At 40.4% G+C, this 24,683-nt stretch overlaps 1 protein-coding gene across 5 annotated transcripts in view; it reads left to right on the forward strand.

The window, feature by feature from the left end:
• Positions 1-24,683, forward strand: part of arl15b (ADP-ribosylation factor-like 15b) — a 270,422-nt gene that overhangs the window by 108,667 nt on the left and 137,072 nt on the right. For all 5 annotated transcript variants that reach the window (XM_078219412.1, XM_078219396.1, XM_078219387.1 and 2 more), the window contains 2 exons: positions 14,327-14,471; positions 16,828-16,887. In XM_078219412.1, coding sequence (XP_078075538.1) covers positions 14,327-14,471; positions 16,828-16,887 — 205 coding nt within the window. The remainder of the gene's footprint in view (positions 1-14,326; positions 14,472-16,827; positions 16,888-24,683) is intronic.

The raw sequence follows: 24,683 nt of genomic DNA on the forward strand, positions 1-24,683 counted from the left end.
ACTTCTGTATCTTTCTCTGCCTCGGATATTTCATTTATTTAGATGCAGTGATCTTTCTTCCACTAACTGGCAAAGCAACACATACTCCAGCAACTCCAAATTTACAAATAATTTGGAACATTGCTGTGTTCCTCAACTCATGAAACAAGCTTTGTGAATGGCTTTATTTGATATGGTTGAATTTAATGGGCTTTTGTTTTGCAGTACAAAATAAACCTCAAACTAAAAATTCAGAAATTGTTAGCTGATTTAACAAAACGATACAGGAAACCATTGAATCAGCATTGATGAAACTCTTACTACTTTGTTGAAACAATTGTTTGTGTTGTTTATGTGGATACTGACTTCTCTATTTATTCCCTATATTAAGATTTCATTGCATTGTTCTGATTGATTTGTTCTGATTCCAGGTTATATTTTATGGGCACCGATGCACTGTATAATGACAAAATATATGGTGGGTTTCACACCAGTGTGTCTAAAAGATTTTTTCCCCCAGTGATGGTTATTGCATGGCCAACAGATTGAACTTTTCTTCAGGAAAGCAGAATACTTTGTGGCAAGCATACTAACTTAATCACTTTAAGAAAGGAATTGTCTGGTACCAATAACACATTCTCAAGTACTAACAGAGTATGCATCACCCAAGGATTTATTCACCTTAACTGTGCGATGCGATGTGTTATACCAGTGGTTCCCAAACTTTTTTCACTGGGCCGCACTTTCGGAATAAAAATTTGCTCGCGCCACACCAAATTTTTTATTGATGATAAATACATTCAAAAACAAAAAAAACCAACTCCTAGCAGTGCTTGATTCATAACATAGAACACAACTACTTTATAATATGATCATGGGACACCCAGAAAGTATAAAACAATCACTTTGGAAAAATATCTAATCCATGTTTAAATGTTTCTTTGATTGTCCTTTAATCTTCCCGCCACAGTTGCCATCCTCTCTCGCCGCACCAGTGTGGCGCGCTGCACCCTTTGGGAACCACTGTTACACCCTGCTGCCTTTCCTTTGTGACTGTACAGTGTGTGTCTTCCACTTTTTTCTTAGTGCTTCTTATAAAGATGGTTGGTTGATGTGTGCTAATTAATGGCTATCTCTTGGGAAGAGAGTGTTGCAGTACAACTTTTTTTTTGTTGGGTCTATAGATGCCACTGCAAAGACATTTGGCACAGGGATTATTACTGCATGGTCTGATAGGGATTTGACTGTTGCATATTACTGTTAAGGCATTGTCAGAGAAACATTGTGAGCACCCACATCAATTCCAGTCGTTGCACGCCCGGTACTCGCTCGACATGTCTGGAGATCTGCACGGTAGCAGACTGCTGAGTAGCAGCCGGTCATTGTTGTCTTCCATTATAGCAATTCAATCTGATTTCCCAACATAGTGAATCCAATCAAGGAAGCCTGCCGTAAATGGAAGCTCAGGCTCTTACATGTTTCTGAAAGCATTGCTAATAAAAAGCTATCTCCGAGGTTCGGACAATGGTCGTGGCAGATTCCACAGCAGAGGGCCTTGGAGATGCCTCGGTCTTAATGATTGCAGCTTGAGCAGGTGATAACACTCCCCTGTAGATGCCCCCGAATGAACGTTTCCAGGGCTTACCGAGCACATACACAAATTTCCAATGCTGAGCTAGCAAGCTTGGTTTTCAAATGGGTCCTGTGAACTCTGAATCCCTCGTCATCCATTCGAACCCCTGAGCTGAGCCTCTGGGCACATTATGCCATTCTTACGCTGCTATGCACCATGAACTGGAGTGTCAAAATTTTTTAAAGAAACAGAACTCATTATAGGCAAAAGTGTGTTCAGTGGCATGCAGCTGCTCGCAGTTCCCATCAAGCAGTAGTCTGGCTCTCACATTTCACATGCCACACATTCTGTATTTGCACATTTCTTGCAGCTAATTGTCTCAAGTTTCATATTCATGTACTCAAAACAGCAGGAAATCGCACTGAACATGTAGGGAATGTGCTAAACATAAAACATGTATAGTAACTCTCTTTCTGTGTTTTAAAAATGTGTCAAAGGAGATTTTGCACCAGCGAAAAATTCCTCCTGAGATCCAGGGCTTGAATTTATGATCATCCCAAAGCTAATTCTCTGATAGCTGAAGCAGGAGCAACCATGGCTTACAGCAAGCACCTAATCCTCTAATTCACAGCATGCAAAAGTCTTAATTTTAAGAAACCATGGTCAGAAAACTCCCAGTTTGCATCAGTATGATTTATGTGGGGCAATCTAAGCCTCCAAACAGTAGGACCATCATTGTAATTGTGAACATAATCGTGATGACATCTTCAAAGCATGATAAAGCATAGACTTTAGAACTTGGTATTTCAAAGAGTCTTTTCACAGGGAGGAAAGGGATGAAGCGAGGGACAGAGAAAGACGAGGTGCATGCACTCAGGAAAAACTGAGCAATATGTAACAGTATGGCATGGCGAGATTATGAATTTATGAAATCTGGTTAGTGAGTCCAGCATCTTAGACATGGGACCACTATATCCTGCAGAGGTGACCCGAGGCTGCCAAAACTGGCTTCAAATGGCTGCGGTCATCATTCTTTTGTGCTCTGACTCCAGCCCCTTCTGAATTTTACCTTGCCCTGCTACTCCCATTGACCAGTTCGGGCTCTTTGATGTTAAGCTTGGCCAATGGCTGACTTTATATCTTTCCTCTCCGTCATTGTGCTCTTGTATACACGTATGCATCCAGGTTGTGATGAGGTCTGCAATGAAGTAGGGCTAGTAGATCTAGAACTGAGATTTAGTGAGCTCATTATGAGTTAGTGGGTGTTGCTTAATAGAATTATTGACACTTTCCACCACTTTACTTATGTTTACTGGGTGAGATATATCCTGAGTTTTGTGGATCTGACATACAGGGGAAATCTTCCACATTGCCATGTAGATCCCAGTGACATAACTGTGTTGGAACAGCTTTTGTAGGAGAGTTTGGTTAATTCTGCTGTACAAATGTTCATCTGGGATGTTGTCAGGACCCATAGCCTTCACTATGTCCATTACACACTGTGCATTATACTTGAAAATTCTTCAGGATCGATTTTAAGTGTAATTCTAAGCATATTAATTAACACAACATTTGCACATAGGCCCATTTTTGGATCAAAATTATCTGTTTTGTTTGTATAAAATTTAATAGATTATTTCCAAATCTAAATGGAAAAACTTTTATCTAAACTCTTGCTTTAATTTCATGAAATAAATTTTATGTTTGTGTTCTTTGATTTTTGTGTTCTACATAAATAAGTGTTTCTAATTTAAATTCTGCTTGAATGGCTGTTTATGGTTAGGTCCTCAGTTTGTAAAATAAATTGGCATTGTGGCAAAAAAATGTGTTGATCTTCTGAGCCTCTAAATGGGAAAGGTTCCAATTTGAAATATTGGTTAAAGCATATTCCATATTGACCTAAAGCCAGAGGGAAGGCATTGAGATTCTCCTGGAACTTCCACAATGCTCTAAAATCTACCAAAAGATATCCTGGCACTGGAACACAGTTATTACCAACCGCATTCAACTTTGATTTTGGATCAGTGCATCTTCATGGGGTGCCTTGCTGAGAAAGCTCAACATTGGCAGTGGATTGCCAGTTAATATCCTCTGTCCAACTAAAAGTGGAACTATGTACTCTTAATATCATGGAAAATTAATTCTGCAATTATTTAGATCCTATAAGGGAACACCATTTTGTTAATGCGGCTGCAGCAGTCTGGCAGTTTTATTCATGTTAGAGCTGAACTGAGGCCATTATTTCTTTCTACTCTAGCATTTTGCTTTAACGTGTGAAGGCTGTAGTTCTTTTATTACTGGAAGATCACAATTTAGGCTTTTTATCGCTTTTGTTGCGACACAATTTGTGAATGAAACTGCCAATCAAGCTACACGTCTGTGTTTCACATTTTGAAAACAGACATTGAACTAACTAAAGGGAAGGAAAGTGCAAGTCGTGGCCCTTTTTAGCTCTGAAAGGTACTGTCCCTATGAAACTTTTGCTATATTTCAGATCCAAGTGTTGCCAAAAATTATTTAATTCATGTGCCCTGTTGACAGAATTTTAATGGTTTAAGGACTTTTTACTGCTTTGATATTTTTAAAACTTGCAAAAATACAATTCGGCCTCCTGCAAATCTGGCAATTTCTGAATAAACTTTAGGGTTGTCAGCCAGATTCTGAGGAAATTTTATTACTGTCCAGGAGAGGCCTTAGTTTCGAACTTGGCAGTGAAATGTGTAATAATGTTGAGTTTCAGATCCCAGGAATCATCTTATTGTGACCATATTAGTTTGAAGCAGTTGCCATTCTATAAAATCATACAGCAATGCAGCGCGGGAGGAGACAGTTTGACCCTTCAAACTAGCACCAGCTCTTTCATAATGCTATCCAATTACTCCCACTTCCCTCTCTTCCACCCATCCATGAAGTTCTTTCCTTAAGTATTTTTCCAGTTCCCTTTGAAGGATATTGCATCTACATCCACCACCCTATCAGGCAGTGCAATGCAGATCTTAACCACTTGTTGCATTTTGTTTTATATAAAAATGGTCATTTTTATGTTGCTGCTGGTTCTTTTGCAAAACGTGAAAATATGTGCTATCTAGTTAATGAACCTGAGCCATAGGAAACAGTTTCTCTTTGTTTACTACCTCTTAAACCAGTTATGAGTTTAAACACCTTTATCAATTGTCCTCTTTCCCCTTCTCCGCTAAAATAAGAATAACCTCAACTCCAGCTCTGTTCATGTGACTGTCCTTTCTCATTGCTGGAACCCATTCTAATAAATCTCTTCTGTACCCTCTTCAAAGCCTTCCTGTCCTTCCTGAAATGTGGTGCTCAAGAGTTGAGAAAGCTATTTCAGTGGAACTAGTTTTATTTGGGTTTAGAATAACCTAATTCTTACTCTCTGCACCTCCATTTGTAAGGTTAAAGTTTATTTATTAGTCGCAAGTAAGCTTACATTAACACTGCAATGAAGTTGCAGTGAAAATCCCCTAATCGCCACATTCCGGTACCTGTTCGGGTACACTGAGGGAGAAATTAACATGGCCAATGCATCTAACTAGCACATCTTTTGGACTGTGGGAGGAAACCGGAGCACCCGGAGGTAACCCACGCAGACATGGGGAGAACGTGCAGACGCTGCGCACACAGTGACCCAAGCTGGGAATCAAACCCAGGTCCCTAGCGCTGTGAGGCAGCAGTGCTAACCACTGTGCCACCGTGCCGTAAAGCCCAGAATCCAAGAGGTTTACTGGAGGAGAAAGGAGATTTGTTTGCTGCACCAGAATTTTCACCACCTGTGTCAACATAAAACAAGTGATACTAAATCAGCTGCTCACATACATCTTGCCAATTTTCTCTTCCATTGACTGACAGTCAATCCAATGGCAACCAATTTTTTTTTGGACCAATTTCATGGGATGTGGGTGCCTTGGCAAAGACCGTATTTATCACTCTTCATTCTTCTACATGGCCATTTCTGTGTGTAACCAAATGTCTGCAGACCGGGCAAGGGTGACAGATTTCCTTTCTTAAAGGTCATCAGTAAACCAGAGATTTTTTTTTATTATTTACTGGATATGGGTGTCGCTGACGAGGCCAGCGTTTATTGCCCATCTCTAATGGCCCTTGAGAAGGTGCTGGTGAGCTGCCTTCTTGAATCACTGCAGTCTCTATGGTGCGGGTACACCCAGAGTGCTATGAGGGAGAGAGTTAGAGAATTTTGACGCAGTGACACTCGCCTTTATCAATCGGGGTATAGATTACAAAAACAGATCATGATTGAGTTGTATAGAACTTTGGTAAGGCCACAGTTGGAGTACTGGAGTGCAGTTCTGGTCGCCACATTATAAGAAGGATGTGATCGCACTGGAAGGGATGCAGAGGAGATTCACCAGGATGTTACCTTCATTTAAGTTATGAAGAGAAGTTGGATAGGCTTGGGTTGTTTTCTCTGGAGCAGAGAAGACTGAGGGGTGACCTGATTGAGATGCTCAAGATTATGAGGGCCATGGACAGAGTGGATAGGGAACAGCTGTTCCCCTCAGTTGAAGGGTCAGTTACGAGGGGACACAAGTTAAAAGTGAGGGTGGGAGGTTTAGGTGGGGATTTGAGGAAAACCTTTTTTATCCAGTGAGTAACTGTCTGGAATGCACTGCTTGGGAACGTGGAGGAGGTGAGATGCCTCACATCCTTTACAAAGTACCTGGTTGAACACTTGGCACGCCAAGTGCTGGCGAGTGGGATTCGGTGGGCAGGTGAGGGCTTTTCGTGCATCGGTGCAGACTCGATGGGCTGAAGAGCCTTTTCTGCACTGTAGTATTCTGTGAATTCCCTGGCTGCTGTGGTGGATTAGAACTTCCATTTTGAGATTATTAGCTTCTGGATTACATGTCTAATAACATAACCACTATGCTACCGTACCCCTGATTAAAACATCCACCAAAGTTGAAATTTCTGCCATAGTGTCTTGAGAAGAAAGCAATGCAGTTTTGGATTTATCACGTGAATTCCCTAATGCAGTCTCGGATCCTGGAAGATTCGGCCCCTGATTCTATGTGGGAGTACTGTGCAATGTAGCACATGTGAGGTGAGGCTGAGGATAATAATAGATGCCTGTTCTCAATTTTTTCTCTCATGTCTTGATTTGGCCCTAAAATTTGAGATTTTATTTCTTACTGTGAAGCACGCAATGAGCTGTATTTTATACAGTAAGAAGTTTAACAACACCAGGTTAAAGTCCAACAGGTTTATTTGGTAGCAAAAGCCACACAAGCTTTCGGAGCTCCAAGCCCCTTCTTCAGGTGAGGGGCATGGACAGAGTGGATAGGGAACAGCTGTTCCCCTTAGTTGAAGAGTCAGTTATGAGTCAGTTGACTCACTTCTTACTGTGTTTACCCCAGTCCAACGCCGGCATCTCCACATCTGGATTTTATAGTCAGCAGTGAAATGCTATCACTCATCACTGACATCGATAAAAGCTGCCCACATAGATCAAGTGATCTCAGTAGGATGGATTTGGCATCTCCCAACATTAATTCCATTCTGACATTGGCTGGCAGTGATCTCTGGCATCCAGCAGCAGTAATATTATCAAGAAGACTAATTATAATTTAAACATTTTACAGGGGATGAAATAAAAGATCAGGACGCACGCATGGGCAGTAGAAGTTGAAATATCAAAAATATATACATTTTTATAATGTAGAAATCTGACTTCGTCATAGAGGTTTACAGCATGGAAACAGTCCCCTCGGCCCAACTTGTCCATTAAACCTCCAACAAATATTAAATTAATTTTTCAGAGGCCAAAGAGGTTGTTCAGCAGTAACTGACTTTGTATACCATTTTTTAAAAAAAACCCAGTTAAACCTCATTCAAATGGGATAACGTTTCCAAGGGTTGTTGCAGCAAAACTAAATAGCATAAAAAGTGCAAGTTGGCATCAAATCAAGTGATTGCTAACATATCCATCTACATGGGCTTGAACAGCACATCAATGGTGGAGCAAGGAATCATTGGTAACTTCTGGATTACCACATTTAACTACAAGTGAGAATGCCTGAAGCTGCTGCCAGTTTTACAGTTGCAATAATGGTGAATGCTGACAGCTGATTACAATAGGTAAATCTGGGTCTTTATGTTGCAATTTTCTGGCTTCCTACCTTGCTACCTTTGTGTCAGTATATTAAAAATTATTTGAAAAGAAGAGGAAGTGCTTAAAAATAAATCTACAAGGTGTTGAGTTTGAAAAATTGGAGTATCTGCCTCATTGAATGCACAGGGGACCTGGAAATTTAGGGTCCTGTTGTTGTTTGGCAAGGCATTTGGACATCATGTCAGCGTTCCTGGCTTGTATAATCTGGGAAACTGCACACAATAAAAAAAAATTGTGTGAGAAGTCAGTCACAGAGAAATTGTTGTTTTAACTGCTGCAAATGAGGACATAAAAACAGCATTGCATTGCCAGGTTAATACTTAGCGATACAGATGAGGAAGATTCCAGTTTTGGTCCCTGACCTGTATTTACAGCTTATCAGGTCATTAGTTGTGGAAATTCTCAGGCTGCTAATTGATCTCCATGTACCTGAGATGAGGTAGGTGAGAGCTGGAAGAGGGGAAATTTGAATTGTCATGTCATGGAGTGCAGAACAATTACATATTTAAGTTGATATATTTATTCACATGTATTATATTTAATTATGGTTGGGTGAGGTTGTAACTGGTCTCGGCTGCGATTGCCTCTGGTCAATTGCCCACTCTGCCTCTTTTCGTGTATGCAAAGTAGTTCGTTTGTGAAGGATTGGAAGGATGAGACTTTTGCTGCCCTCGTTCGAGATACCACCTCTAGGAAAGAACGGCAGGGAACTTGAGGTAAAAGACTGGGATTGTTTGTTCTTTCATGCAAGGAACAACCTGGAATGAAGCCAATGTACATTTTTCCTCTGCATACTTCTATACTTCAGTGCAACATGTCCCCTAGTTGTGCAGAAAAACAAATTAAGCAAGTTCTTGTGTTGCCAGATAAATAGTTAACCAATTGCATTGGCAGCTGTAAACCATTGTAGGTATCTGTTGGACACCTTAACTGATGACTGACTATTTTGGAATAGTGCGCTAAAGGTCAAGAGGTGTAACATTTGGGAGGGTGGGGGTGGGAAAAAAGAAGATAATAGTAATTTAACTTCCATTTTCACTTTTAAAATGGTGGGCTGAAACTTCACTTCGGTTGCAATTAAATATTGTGTGCAGCGTACAGACTGCGCTTAAATGGAAATTGGATGTGTGTGTGTGTGTGTGTCTCTTGCTCTGTTCAATCTCTTGCTCACTCTACTCTTTCTCTTGAATTGCCATCTAGCGAATCTTTCTGGTTCATTTTTTTCCTTGCTTACTCTTTCTTGTGTTTTTCTCCCTCCTTCCTACTATCTCTAAATTTTATTTCTTCCTTTTTTACACTGTTATTTTAGTAGCTTCAGATGCGAATTCAGCTGTATTCACTAAGGTTTGTCTTGGCTTTCTTTCATTCTTCAGGTAAAGAAAGCAAAAGAACATCATGGAACCAGACTTAGCTGAAATTCATTAAGCTATTACTACCATTACTAAATCGGCAAGACTTGTACTTTAATAAATAGGGTTTGATAATATTCTGAATACTGGACTGGCCATGTTTTCACAGTACTTCACCCCACCCATGTTTGCTCTCCTTCAAAAGATTGCAAAAAGGAGGAAAATAATACTAATCTTCTCTGTATCATTCCAATATTAGTATATGTGCTGTTGAAGCAAGTACAACAGTTGGTAGATCCCTCGTGAGGTGAACTAATGCTGATTGATATGACAAAGGATCACAATTATTACAATTAGTTATGATGAATATAACCAGGAACCTTGCAAGCAATAGAAGAAAATGTTGATGTAATTGAGAAGTACAAGTAGATGATGATGAAGTAGACTTGAAAGGCCAAATGGCCTACTCTTTCTATTTTCTCTGTTTCTATGTAAGTAGCACAACAATAGATTGTTGAACCATCTTCTGTTTTACTGAAAGAACAGTTGGTTATAGATGTGAAAGGATTATCCAATTCTTTATGATCCTACTGAGATGCTATTTATATTTACCAAACCAACTGAAGTGTCATCATTCCAAGTTCTACATTATTACCATTAACTATTTTAGTTTTACAAAACATCCCTTTTGGCTATTTGCCTGGATGTTCAAAGGTTGTCTTGTGTTTTAGGCTGGAAAGTATTATAAAGCATTGGAAACCGTATAATCCGTGTTGGATAAATAGTTTCTTTTTTCCTTTCGTTCACACACATTTTTACCATAAATGATCCTAAACTAGAAGTTTCACAATGCTTTTATCATAGTGCCAAAACAATGCTTAGAGGAAATCTAATAGCCTATATGGCTTTCAAATATTTTTAAATTTTAATGAGATTACTGGAAGTAGCTCAGCTAAAGCATTGCTACTACAGAATCTAACATGACACAGAAGGGTTTGACAATCCCAAATTGTTGCCATTTTCAACACATTTAAGCTTTAAGTTAAAAGTTTATTTATTAGTTACAGGTAAGGCTTACATTAACACTGCAATGAAGTTACTGTGAAATTCCCTTTACTGCTCAAGATCGACATGTAAGGAATCTGCAGACTATTCACAGAATACTACAGTGCAGAAGAGGCCCTTCGGCCCATCGAGTCTGCACCGACGCATAAAATGCCCTGACCTGTCCACCTAACCCCACTTGTCAGCACTTGGCCCATAGCCTTGAATGTTATGGCATGCCAAGTACTCATCCAGGTACTCTATAAAGGATGTTAGGCATCCCGCCTCCACCATGCTCCAAGGCAGTGCATTCCAGACCGACACCACCCTCTGAGTAAAAAGGTTTTTCCTTAAATCTCCCCTAAACCTCCCACCCCTCACTTTTAACTTGTGCCCCCTCGTAATTGACCCTTCAACTTGGGGGAACAGTTGCTCCCTTCCCACCTTGTCCATGTTTCTCATGATCTTGAACACCTCAATCAGGTCGCTCCTCAATCTTCTCTGCTCCAGAAAAACAACCCTAGACTATCCAACTTCTCTTCATAACTTAAATGTTCCATCCCAGGCAGCATCCTGGTAAATCTCTGCACCCCCTCCAGTGTATTTGCGTCCTTCCTATAATGTGGCGACCAGAACTGCACACAGTACTCCAGCTGTGGCTTCATCAAAGTTCTATACAACTCCAGCATGACCTCTCTGCTTTTGTAATCTATACCCTGATTGATAAAGGCGAGTTTGCTATATGCCTTTTTCACCACCCTATTTGTTGAAGCTATCTTTGAGGTTCTAATCTTGGACTTCATGTGTGTCTTTGTTAGTTATGGAAAGCTTAGTGAATACTCCAGTACATGATGAAGGTGACGTGACTATTAATGCAAAATAAGTCAACAAGGCAAGATTGCTTTTGGAACTTGCCCAATTTTCAAAGGAAGGAAAAATGTTGTCCAATAAACCTTTCAATTTAGCCTCAGTTTCACCATGTACCTCGATTCTTCCTTTGTTTCAAACTTAGAGTATGTTGGTATAGTGCTTATGTCACTGGACTAATGATCTGGAGAAGAGTTCAAATCCCACCTCAGTGGGTGGAGAATTAAACAAGGAATCAAAAAGCTATATCAGTAATTGTAAGCACGAAGCTACCGGATTGTCATAAAAATCTAACTGGTTCATTGATGTTCTTCGGGAAAGGAAATGGCTTAGCAAGCAACCCTGTTGTATCCAAGTGCAACAAAAGGGGAAAGAAAAAAAGTTTTGGAGGCTACTTTTTAATTTCAACTGACGAGTTCTGAATACATTTCTTCCTTAGTCCCTTGGTATTTTCTCTCAATTTGGATTCTAAATACAATTCCCAATTTACAATAATAAACTAAGATCAGAATCATCTCAAATTCCAACTATTTGAAGCAATAAAACAAATTGCAGAGCTCTAGAGAAAGAGCATGGGTGTAAATTTACAGAAAATGTTTAACATAAGGAATGAGAATCAATGTCGTAATCTAATAAAGAATTTTAATTGTAAGCCAACTGAGCTTCACTGACAACTTGGATGAGTGTTTCCTCACTGTGCAGGATAAATAACATCCTTGCAACTCAATTCTGGTTTATAACACCTCGTTAGAAAAATCAGTTCAAAATACCAGGTTACTGAAGAGAATTTAACAGAACAGAACCACAAGATAATGCTGTACCTCCTCTCTCCACCTCTCACTGGAGTGGGAGGAAGACAGCCACACAACCTGAACTACTGCCCACCAACGGCGGCCATTCCCAAGGTGCAAACCGTCCCAGTTGAAGACTGGCAAAGTCAGTTATAGAAGATCCCCAGGGCCCAGAGCTAAGGCCTAGCAAACCTCCACCAGCAGGGGAACAAGCGTAGGATAGACAGCGCAGAACCCCACAGTGGCTCCTCCCCGATGGACAGTGGCACCAGTGGCTTGCACCTGCTTAAATTGACGCCAAGACCTGCTTCAGAGCCAGTCTCCAGTCTCCCATTGGCTGCAACCACCAGCTATGTAGTAATGCACAAAAGGTTACTGTGTGGAGCATGTCGGGACCGAAACCTAACTGACTGCAACAGGGTTCCTGGAAGTGCATTGCAATGCAGCTGAAAATGAGAAGACCCACATCATCATCTGCAATGATGACGAGCTTGCAAAGCTGCTGAAATGTTTCAGCATATCCCAAATTGGGGGTTTGCCCAACATTCAGGCCATGCTGCTTTTTCTTTCATGGATTATGGGCGACGCTTGCTAAGCCAGAATCTGCTGCCTATCCCTAATTGCACTTGAGCTAAGTGGCTTGCTAGGCCATTTCAGAGGGCAGTTAACAGTCAATCTCATTGCTATGAGTCAGAAGTCATATGTAGGCCAGACCAGGGAAGGATGGCAGATTTCCTTCCCAAAAGGACGTTAATTACCAGATGGTTTTTACAACGTTTCATATTGATTCTCCACTATTGCCATGGTGGGATTTGAACCCAACCCCAGAGCATTAGTCTGGGCTTCTGGATTACTAGTCCAGTGACACTACCACGACACACCGTGCCCAAAAAAAGCACATGCCAATAAGGTAAAAGGACAAAAGTATGAAGAAGGACTGGAATTGGAGCAGCCAGACAGAACCTGTGATTGGAGGAGTAGTTCCTCTATTCACTGCTTCACCAATCAAAATAATGGGGGTGAACTTTCTTGAGTTTTTACCCTCATCATTGAATTTTTGGTGGTTATATGTGACGTTTTAGGGAAAATTCACCCCCTGTCACCATGTATTTTGAATTTGGTGATCTGATTTTGCTGGTGCTGGGTGAGGAGACAGTTGGCATCTGCAAGTTTGTTGTGGCCAATAAATGGATAACCTATTCCCCTGTGCGTAGATGTGATTGAGTGAGGCATCAATATTTGAAAGTCCTGTGATTTAATATTAACATATTGTTTTGTTGCAGCCATTACCAAGAAAAACTGTCACCAGTGGCATGGCTGCTTTCTTGTAAAGATAGAACAATCACGTTGAGTGGTTTGAAGCAGCAACATTTTGGCATCTCGTCAGGTTTCTGTTCCTGCTGCAGAACAAAACAGTCTTCACCAAAGTCAGCAAATACATCTTTCCTCACATGATACATTATCCCTCCTCATTCTTGTCATCCTCTTCTTGTTCTGAACCTGTTTGCAGCCTTGGACTACACCATTCCCCTTAGCGTCTCTGCTGTTATCAAGTTGGGTGGCATCGTGCTTGCAGGTTCTTATTTGTCCAATTGCAACCAGAGAATCTTCTGCAGTGTTTTCTTTTATCCCCTTCATCATCTCTTTCCCTCCCCCTGACCCCCGTCCCAACACCCCTCCCCGTTTTCAATTATCTCCATGGCCTTGCTCGCTCTTATTTTGAACTTCCTCCAAGTTCTACAAATCTTAGATTTCTGTGCTGCTCCAATTCTTGTCTCTTGCCATTCCTGAATTTCCTTGTTCCACCATTGGCATCCATGCTTTCAGCTGACCGGGTGTTTGGCTCTGGAACTCTGTCCATAACTTTCTCTGCCTCTCCACCCTTCCATCCTCCTTGAAAATATTCTTTAAAACCTACCTCTTTGACCAAACTTTTGGTCACCCTGTCCTAATAACTCTTTGTGGTATGGTGTCAAATTTTGTTTGATATGCACTCCTGCAAAGGATCTTGATTGGATGGAAACTGATATTCTTGGTGGCACAGCCATGAAAGGACTGCCAACTGAGCTAAGTTGTAGAGTTGAATCAATAAACAAAATTGCAAAAGTCTGTTAATTTAGCTGGAACAATGAAGAAAAGCTAGATAGAATATTGTATTTAGAAATATTATCGCTTCAACTCAAAGTAGTCATCTGGTTATGTGGGTCTGATTCAGTGAGGTTGAAGAATGGAATTTGGGAAGCAGAGGATTAGAATCTGTTGAAGCACAGGAATTTCTCTATAGGCTAAACAGATGAGAGATGCAAAAATCAAGTGTTGCGGTGGCATTATAAGCAGAAGGGTGTAATTGCAGTGTCACTATTTTACAGAAACAGCTTGTACTGGAAATGTGGATACCAATATTTTAATTGTGTACATTATATTGGCAAAGTGTACCGAGTGTGACAAACATCACAGCACTAATTTGTATAAACTAGTGACCAACGTTTTATCTCGCACCCTAATTTACGATAACCATAGCTGTCAGAATACAGTTGTCCAAATCAACAAAGGTTAACAATGTTCTTCTTTTCCATAGTGTTTCCGAGCTTTCTGCTGCAAAGGGCCACCATCTCCACGAACCGAATATGATGTTGTTTGTGTGGGCCTTACTGGATCGGGCAAGTCAAGTCTGCTTACACAACTCTGTAGCGAGAGCACAGATAGCATCATACCCACAACAGGTAATATCTAAGCAAAATTGCAGTGCGTGTGTAAAATATGGGAATGTGAATAAACTCTGCCAGAAAGCTAAAGTAAATGTTATTTGGAAGTTAACACAGTGCCTTTTTAAATGCTGGTGTTAGTAACTGTTTAAATAGACCATTTAAGATATAAAGATTGTGTGTGGTCCTTGAGTCTCTAGAATTCTTTCTTCCTCTAAAATGTGATACCCTGTTCATTCTGGGTTTTTTTCCCTTTTGTATATTCTTTGACCCTCCTGCTTTCCTTCTTACGACTTCAACCTGTTGCTTCCTCTTTCCTCTGCCAAATCAATTTAATTTAAACTCACCACAGAGTATGAGTTATTCACTGTGTGGACATTGTCATGCTACCTTAAAGTATTCGTGCGCACACACCCCTAGGTCTCTCTATCCTTGCACCCCTTTTAAAATTGTGCCATTTAGTTAATATTGCCATTGCCAATATGGTGATTCTACAGCAGAAAGGTGACCTTAAGAAAATATCCATAGACATACCTCATTCAGTTGCACACCAGATCCAACAAACCTGTGACTATTAAAAACAGAAAATATTGAAATTACTTGACGGGTCTTGCAGCATCTGTAGGGAAAGAAACAGAGTTGTTATTTCACGTCTGTGACCTTTCTTCAGACCTCCACAGAGAGGGCTCTCGTGTGCTCTCGTGCATGGGTCCAGACAAACAAAGATGCCTTTATGTTCTCCTTTTAGTGTACTGTCTTTTGGCCTTTTGGTTTTATAGCTTACATTCTTCACCAGGTCTAGAAAATAACATTAACTATGTTCCATAAAGTACTTTGCGCAGTGCTTTGGGACATCCTGAGGTTGTAACAAATGTCATGGAAGTGCACGTTTGTTCTTTGGTTTAATTAGCATTACCCTTTCTCCTTTAAGGATGCATTGATGGTAATCAAAGAATTTCTCATAATTTTCCAGGGCAGGTGTCTAGAACATACTTGAAATCAACTCTTTCAGCTGCATCAGAAGCTGATGGCACATGCTAAATGCCACCATTTACCCCACTGTTCGGTGCATAATATGAACTGAATGAGACTGAAGCTGACATATACATGTAATCACCATCTCTTCCTGCAGATATCGCTAGTGCTCAATTTTACTGTATTGCAGAATATCCATTCTCTGTTTGTCGAGTGGCTGGTGTACTCGAAGATTTTACAGATTAATTGAGACTAAATTTAATTATATATTAACTGCTTCTGTTAAACCTTCCCTTACTGATTATGTTTTATTATCGCTTTGGAGTCTGTGCACCCTGTCCTTGAGCTATTTGAATTGATCCTAATTATTAAACCAATTCTAAGCATCTGAGTCCACCCCATATCAAATCCTCTTCAGTTCACTTGCTTGTCAGCTTTTTTTTGCCTAATGTTTGGGTCCTCTGGGAGGTTGTGTGGCTCAGTGGATCGTAGCCCATAACCCAGACTCTGAACCAGAAGCTCCAGTTTCAAGTCCCACCTCAGGAGTTGTTGGCCAAGGAAGATGTGTTCATCACACAACCAAGCAGGTGGATTATCAACTTGTAAATCTTTCCAACAAATGCCAATGGTAGGCAATAAGAATGGTAGAGATTGCTGGTCAGTCATGTGATGGAAAGAAAGTTAGCACCTCTACCATCACTGTCCATAGTTACTGACCATAGCATGCATAAAAAAATACAACTTTGATTTCCTGAGTGATCTTGGGGGGGGGGGGGGGGGGGGGGGGAACCACCACCAGGTCCCCTATTTGGTATCTCCATCACTAGGTTTCTTCCTTATTATTGAATTTTCAAATATGACGCAAATACTCTTTCCAAATTTGATGAACTGTATGTTTGCAATTATAGGCCTTTCACTCTGACTGAGTATAAATCTGAGTGAATTGGATGAATTGATAGATTATGAAAATTTCAGAATGAAGCCTTGGATAATGGAAGTGCAAATTAGCGATAGAACTATCACACTGTCACTGTGATTCCTGACCCAATCTGCCACTTAAGTGACGCTCTTTATAGGAAATGCTGCTAGAGTTTTAAGTCCGTTTGAAAGCACTACTTCAATCTATAATTAATTGGTAACCTCATTCAGAAAGACCACAAACCCATTTTGTGGTAAGAAATGTAAATGTTAGATTGGCATGGTCATGCGTGACTTGAAGTTTAAACAGACCGCTGACACTCGCCGCAGGAGTAAAAGTATTTTTCATTCTTGAATAATGAATCCACTTTATTAATGAAAAGAAAATGTGGTTCTTACCATGGTGAAACTAATTTTATGTTTTATTGTCTATGCCTTTCCCTATTTTAAGACACTTTGTTTTTGTTTTACTCATCTTCAGGTTTTAGCATTAAAGCTGTTCCATTCCAGAATGCAATTCTCAATGTGAAAGAACTTGGAGGTATGTGTAATTTAAACAAAGTATACATTGGATGACTAAAAATTATATTTTGCAGCATAGAAATACATCCATGAGTCTTTCCTCAAATTTCTGAGTTTTTTTTCTTTTTACTCATGGTAAGCTGAAAAATATTTTTTCGAATTCCTGACCAAAGAACACTGCCGTTTAAACCAGCGAGTAAATATAGAGGAAGCAAATGGGTTCAGAGTGATAAAAATACTCATTACTCTAGATGTAAAGACCTTCAGTAGAGTCCCAACTAAAGACTGTTTAATGGAAGCTATTTTTATTTGAGCAAACTAACTGAAGAACTAAGATGCATATTGTAGTACTTTGCAGGAGAAAAGACCATGCACACAATCATGATTGAGAAAGCCAAGATTTGCATTAGTTTTCAGTTCCTGTGCAAAACATAAATTCTGGTGGAAAATTATGAGTTGAGTCTTGTTTGCAATGTCTTGATCGTGCAGAGAGATTGCTAAGTGTGTATTTGCAGTTTTAGAGAAACAAAAGAGGCATAATACCTGATAGTAATAACTAAATGCGGGCAATTAAATGTTGTTGGGGTGCTGGGTATTAAAGAGGAGAAAAGTAGTATACATTGCAGACTTGAAGTTCACATGCGAGGGTTACCTGGAGTGTGGATTGGAAATATGGCCTCAGATGACCAACCAGCATTAATAAGATTGAGTTTTTTTTTATCAGTGCTGCTCTGCAGTAATAAGAATGTAAGCTTCCCTTTAGAAACAGCTTAAGGTAACATGCAATAACTTGAAATTAGTATAGAATCATAGAATCCCTACAGTGCAGGAGGAAGCCATTCGGCCCATCAAGTCTGCACCGACTACAATCCCACCCATAACCCCATGCATTTACCCTAGCTAGTCCCCCTGACACTAAGGGGCAATTTAGCATGGCCAATCCACCTAACCTGCACATCTTTGGACTGTGGGAGAAAACCGGAGCACCTGAAGGAAACCCATGCAGACACGGGGAGAATGTGCAAACTCCACACAGACAGTGACCCAAGCCAGGATCGAACCTGGGTCCCTGGTGCTGTGAGGCAGCAGTGCTAACCACCATGCCGCCCAATCTGATAAATAAACTTTGCTGTCGTTAATGCTACCATAGGTTTATTGGAATTCCATAGTAACTTGCTCAAGAGTCCTTTACTCTTGGGGTCTGGGCATCACTGGCAGGTCTAAATTTATTATCCAACCCTAATTGTCCTTGAAAATGTTATCTGCCATCTTGAATAGTGTGAAGATACTTTCACTGTAGTTGGAGAGAGAGTTCCAGGGTCTTGACTCAGTAGTAGTGAAAGAACGATGACATATTACCAAGTCTGGATGCTTTGTGACTTGGAGGGGAACTTGGAAATGGTGGTATTCCCCTCCAAGTCACAAAGCTACCCTTGGCTAGGTAGAAGATGTCCTGGGTTTGGGAGGTGCTGGCCAAGACATTTTTCAAAAGTACATCTTGGAGATTGTACTCTCTGCAGCCTGCACGTGCTGGTGCTAGAGTTAGTGAATATTTCAGGTAGCGGATGTTAATCGTAAAGTAATTGAATGTTGACTTCTGTTCAGCTGATGGCCATTGGCTAGGGATGCACCAGTGCTCTTATGTATGGGGACAGATTGAAACTGTGGCTGGCAAGTTCAGTGATGCACGTTTGTAATATGTCTCTGTAAATAAAAGCTTTTAAGGTCTGTAAAGGTTAGTCTCCAGTTCTATCGTTCACCACTCAATCATAACTAGCACAAATGTAGATTGTAATAGTTGTTGCCCACTATTTCAGTCCAAGGGCATTGTTGCATGGGTCCCTCAGGATAGTTATGACTCAAAATGATGGAGTTTTCCTCTTGATTCATTTTGACTTCATTTTGTTGGGCTCCTTGATGCCATACTGCTTCTTGTCAAGGGCAGTCATTCACCACACCTCTGGCTTTCCACTCCCTTATCCATTTTTGGACCAATGACCAAGTGGTCCTGCCAGAACCCAAACTGAGTGTCGGCGATCAGGTTATTGCTGACAAATGCTGCTTGAGAGCACTGTTCATGAATCTCCCATTACTTTGACAGTAAACTGAATGGGAATTCTCCAAGTTATACTTGCTCTTCTTGGTGGTACCTGGGTAATTTTCCACATTTTCTGATATATGTCAGTGATGTAGCCGTAATAGAACAGATTTCTTACAGCCCCCCCCCGGTCGCCCGTCGCCCCCACTCCCCCTTGGCGTGTTTCTTGGGGATGGGAGGCAGCTCGCCGCTAGTCCTATCACTGTCAATGGATCCATCTCCCACCCACGGTATGGGTGTGCCATCAACAGAACTGGACGTTCCCAGGGTGGGAAAATCCCGCCCATCAGTTAGTGTCCTAGAGCCAGCCATCTTCAACTGTTTCACTGACCATCCCTCCATAAGGTCAAAAGTAGGCACGTTTAATGATTGCTCAGATTTCAGAAGCATTCATAATTCAGATAGTGAAGCAGTCTGTGCTTGCATGCGGTAAGATCTGGACAACATTCGGGCTTGTGCTGATAAATGTCAAGTAACATGGACGCCACATAAGTGCCAGACAATGACTATCTTCAATAAAAGAAAATTTAACCATCTCCCCTTGACATTCGATAGAATTTCCATCACTGAGCCTCCCACTTTTAAGAGCCTTGTTGCCATTGACCAGAAAGAGGACCAGCCACATAAATACTGTGACTATGACAGCAGGTCAGAGACTGGGCATTCTGTGGTTGGCAACTCTTCAAGGTCTGTCCATTATCTACAAGTCAAGAGTGTGATGGAATGCTTTCCGTTTTATGGCTGAGTGTAACTCCCAATGTAGTTCAAGAAGCTCAATACCATCCTGGAAAAAGCAGCTCGCTTGATCAACACTCCATCCACTAACTTAAACATTCACTCCCTCCACCATTGGCACATTGCAGCAGCAGAGTTTACCAGCTACAAGATGCACTATAGCAACTTGCCAAGGGTCCTTCGACAGTGCTTTCCAAACCCACAACCTGTACTACCTAGAAGGACAAAGGCAGCACCAGCAAGTTCCCCTCCAAGCCATCCTGACTTGGAAGCTCATTGCCCACTGTCCCTTCATTATCATTGGGTCAAAATCCTGGAACTCTCTATATAACATCACTGTTGGTGTACCTAGACTAAATGGATGACAATGATTCAAGAAGGCACCTCAGCCGTGCCTTTGTAAGGACACTTGGAGATTGTGAATAAATGCTGGTGACACCTATATCTCATGAACAAATTACAAAAAAAAAGTCAGAGATCAGACAGATTTTCAGATACTTAGAAAATCGAGAGAAATGGGGATGGAGCTAGAAACTAGAAGCAGGAGTAAACCATTCAGCTCTTTGAGCCTGCTCCACCATTCATTTTGATCATAGCTGATCATGAATTCAGTATCCTGATTTTCCCCCCCCCCCCTTCCTCCCATATCTCTTGATTCCTTTAGCCTCAAGAACCATATCTAATTTCTTCTTGAAATCAGACAACGTTTTGGCCTCAACTACACTCTGTAATAATGAATTCCACACATTCACCACCCTCTGGAAGAAGAAATTTCTCCTCTCGCCTCAGTTCCAAAAGGTTTACCCATTATCCTCAAACTAGGAACCCTAGTTCTAGACTCCCCCACTGTCAGGGACATTCTTTCTGAATCTACCCTGTCTAACCCTGTTAAAATTTAGTAAGTTTCTATGAGATCCCCTCTCACTCTTCTAAACTCCAGTGAATATAATCCTAACCGACTTGGTCTGTCCTCATATGACAGACCTGCCATCCCAGGAATCAGCCTGGTAAACCTTTGCTGTACTCTCTCTATAGCAAGGAATCCTTCCTCCAATAAGGACACCAAAACTGCCCACACAACTCCAGGTGTGGCCTCACCAACACCCTACACAATTGCAGCAAAAATCCCTATCCCTATCCTTATACTCAAATCTTCTCGCTATGAAGGCCATGATTTGCCGCTTTTACTGCCTGTTGTAGCTGCGTGCTTACTTTCAGCAACTGATGCACGAGAATTCCAAGGTCTTTGACTATACACCACTTTCAATTTATAGCCATTCAAGTAGTAATCTGTCTTCAGATTATTGCTACCAATTGCTACCTCACATTTATCCAGATTATACTGCATCTGCCATGCAGATGCCCACACACTCAGCCCGTCCAAATCACACCTGAAGCATCTCTACATCCCCCTCACAGCTCACCCTCCCACCCAACTTTGTATCATGTGCAAATTTAGAGATAATACATTCAGTTCCCTCTTCCAAATCATTATATATAATGTGCTAGCACGGATCCCTGCGGAACCTCACTACTCATTGACTGCCAATCAGAAAAAGATCCATTTATGCCAACCCTTTGCTTCCTATCTGCTAACTATCTTTCTATCCATCTCAAGACATTACCTGCAATCCCATGTGCTTTAACTTTACATTGTAGTCTGTTATGTGAGACCTTGTCAAAAGCCTCGGAAAGTCTAAATAAACCACACCCACTGGTTCTCCTCTGTCAACCCCCAATAGTTACATCCTCAATGAATTCCAATAAATTCGTCAAGCATAATTCCCCTTTTGTAAATCCATGCTGATTTTGTCTGATTGTACCACTGCCTTCCAAATGCCGAGTTATGAAATCCTCGCTAATGGATTCTAGCAACTTCCCCAGTACCGGCGCTAGGCTCACTGGTCTATAGTTCCCTGTTTTCTCTCTATCTCCCTTTTTGAATAGCAGGCTTACATTAACTGCCCTCCAATCTGTAGGAACCAGTCCAGAGTCCAAAGAATTTTGGAAAATACCACCAATGGATCTACTATTTTCAGGGCCACTTCCTTAATACTCTGGGATGAAGATTATCAGGACCTGGAGATTTATCCATCTTCAATCCCATCAATTTCCCCAAAACCATTTCTCTACTAATGCTGATTTCCTTCAGCTCCTCATTAAAACATGTTTCTCTCAGCACTTCTGGTACATTATTCATGTCTTCCTTTGTGAAGACTGAAGCCAAGTACAAATTTAATTCCTCAGCCATTTCTTTATTCCCTGTTATGAATTCTCCTGTTTCTGACTGTAAGGGGCCGACATTCATTTTTTTGTCAATCTTTTCTCTTTACATATCTATAGAAACTTTTGCAGTCAGCTTTTATGTTCCCCGACAGCTTATTCAGCAAAGGAGGACCAAGGGATTGATTAAGAAGGGAAAAATGATACTTTATTTTTCCCTTCTTAATCAATCCCTTGGTTTTCCTTTGCTGAATTTTAAACTGCTCCCAATCCTCAGGCCTATTGCTTTTTTCTTGCCAATTTGTATGCTGCTGCTTTGAATCTGATACTATCTCTAATTGCCCTTGTAAGCCATGGTTTGGCCACAATTCCCTTACCATTCCTGCGCCAAACAGGAATAAACAACTTTTGGAGTTCACCTAATCATTCTTTAAATGCCTGCCATTGCCTGTCCACTGTCTTTCCTTTCAGTAATGTTTCCCAGTCCATCATGGCCAATTCATACCATCTTAGGTTGAGTTGATGTAGAAAATTAGCTATGATTGACTGTTAGTTATTGAACAATGGAGTAGAGTCACGAGACCAAATTGTCTGCTTCGAATTCTTAAATTCCTGTAACTTAAGATTTCCATGTTAAGCTGCTAAGTGGCCTATGAAGATACTGCATGTTAATGTACATCTCTATCGTAGACTTTGACTTGATTTATTATTGACACATGTATTAGTATAAGGGAAAAGTATCGTTTCTTGCGCACCATACAGACAAAGCATACCGTTCATAGAGAAGGAAAGGAGAGAGTGCAGAATGTAGTGTTACAGTCATAGCCAGGGTGCAGAGAAAGATCAATTTAATGCGAGGTAGGTCCATTCAAAAGTATTGACCTCCCCCCCGCAAAAAGTAATTGCAAGTTTATGCTGCTTTTAAGTACCAACATGCTGCACAATGGAAGTTCAAGCACAAGTTCAAACTCTCACTCTATTGAAGCTCACCAGTGCTCCATTGAAAGAAATCAAACAAAGGTCATGGATATCTTTGTATGGAGAGAGGAAATGTAAAGAGGGTCTCAACAGGCTGTTGTCACATACTGCCAGGTGGCCTGCTGAGATTGGGGTGGTCATATACTGGGAGCAGGCACTTACTTGCCCTCTTAACCATAGGGTAAGATGATAGGATAGTGTTTTGTTTTGGAAGGATCATCAGCAGGGAGCATTGCATCAAGGCAAAGAGGATATGTGTCCTCCTTGGAGGGAAACGTAATACGGAAGAACATGGAGGATATCTTTGAATGTTAGGTTTGTGTTAATTCCTATTGTGTGCATATTAATCTCCTGGAATAAGTTTTTAAAAATCTATTTTGACTATAAATATAAAAGCTCTATTGGATATGGTAAACAACAATGAAAGTCACTAATTATTTAAATCAGTGCTTCAGCAATTGAAAGGTTGACTGTATGAAGGTTTGCAGTAAGAGATGGCAGACGTGTTGTACTGAAGTGTGATATCTCATGACTGAAGAGTTTGTTTGTCATGTTGTAATTATCTTTTTCTGTTGCCTGGTGGCAAAAATGTAAATCAAACTGAGATGATGCCCCACTTTGTTAATCAACTGTTTGACACATTTCCATGTATTTCCTTTCTTAATTTACAACGATCACAACTCAATTAGTTAACAATGGATTGCCAGTCTGCCAGTTTTCAGTGAGGCTTGAAAGCAACCTGCCCTTGCCCATCTGTCTGTGTATCACTCTGTTTTGATTGTGTTAGACAATAGTCCTAATGTCTCGCCTACATTGATTACATTTTTTGAAGTGTTAGATTGTAGAAAGAAAGCTTTTGAGTTGGAATTTCATAATTCTGAAATGGGGGAGCCTTTAATGATTTTTGTTTTTAACATATCCTGTAACTATATACTGATGTGATCAGTCAAAATACATTGAAAGATGACGATGCTATTAACTTAACCCAGCTGAATAATTCTACAGTGATGCTATCCAGCATTTTTATCATGAGATATTGAATAAACTTTCAGATTTCACTTGATCTAAATGAGGAAATTAAATAACTCCTGTGATCTTATCGGTTGCCTTTATAAACTCCTGAAGGATAATGAATAGTCATGCAGATTGCAATGAAATTGATTTAGACTGCAGAAATAAATGTATTTTCTGCAAATTCTATTTTCTGTTTTAGTACAAGCCTGAGAATATATTGAAAAATAATTGAATAAGGATTAAAGTATTCATAGTGCAGAATTGCCATTAATGCTTTGTGTTAATTATAGAAAATAGTCAGTCCATGCAACTGAGCAAATTGCTCTTTTGAGGTGGATGACAGATTTATTGAGAATGGATTATTGGTTTCTCTCTGTTTCACTAACAACATGAGCCACACCCAGCCAAGACAAGAAAGGGACAGCAATGATTAATTACAATTCATTGCCCAGGCAACAAACCTGTTGGTAGTCTGCAACCTATTACCACTCGGTCTAAGACATTGCTGGGGTGTGACAACATTACCAGCAGTATAATATAACATATAATAGTGCTAATTTCCAAAGTTAATAGTTAAACATTATTGAAGTTACCTAAAATGAATCTGCTTGTGCTGTATATTCACTGGCTTATGCAGTCAACCATTATTATATACTTCAACTGTGAATTGATATCTGCTAAATGGCTTTCACATTTCTTACTCCAAAAGCAGCTAACTTTTTATTTCATTGTGAATTTCTTTGCTAAAGATAGTGATGTAAATAAAC

This window comes from Mustelus asterias, chromosome 1 (genome assembly GCF_964213995.1).
Source record: "Mustelus asterias chromosome 1, sMusAst1.hap1.1, whole genome shotgun sequence".
NCBI classification, from domain to species: Eukaryota; Metazoa; Chordata; class Chondrichthyes; order Carcharhiniformes; family Triakidae; genus Mustelus; species Mustelus asterias.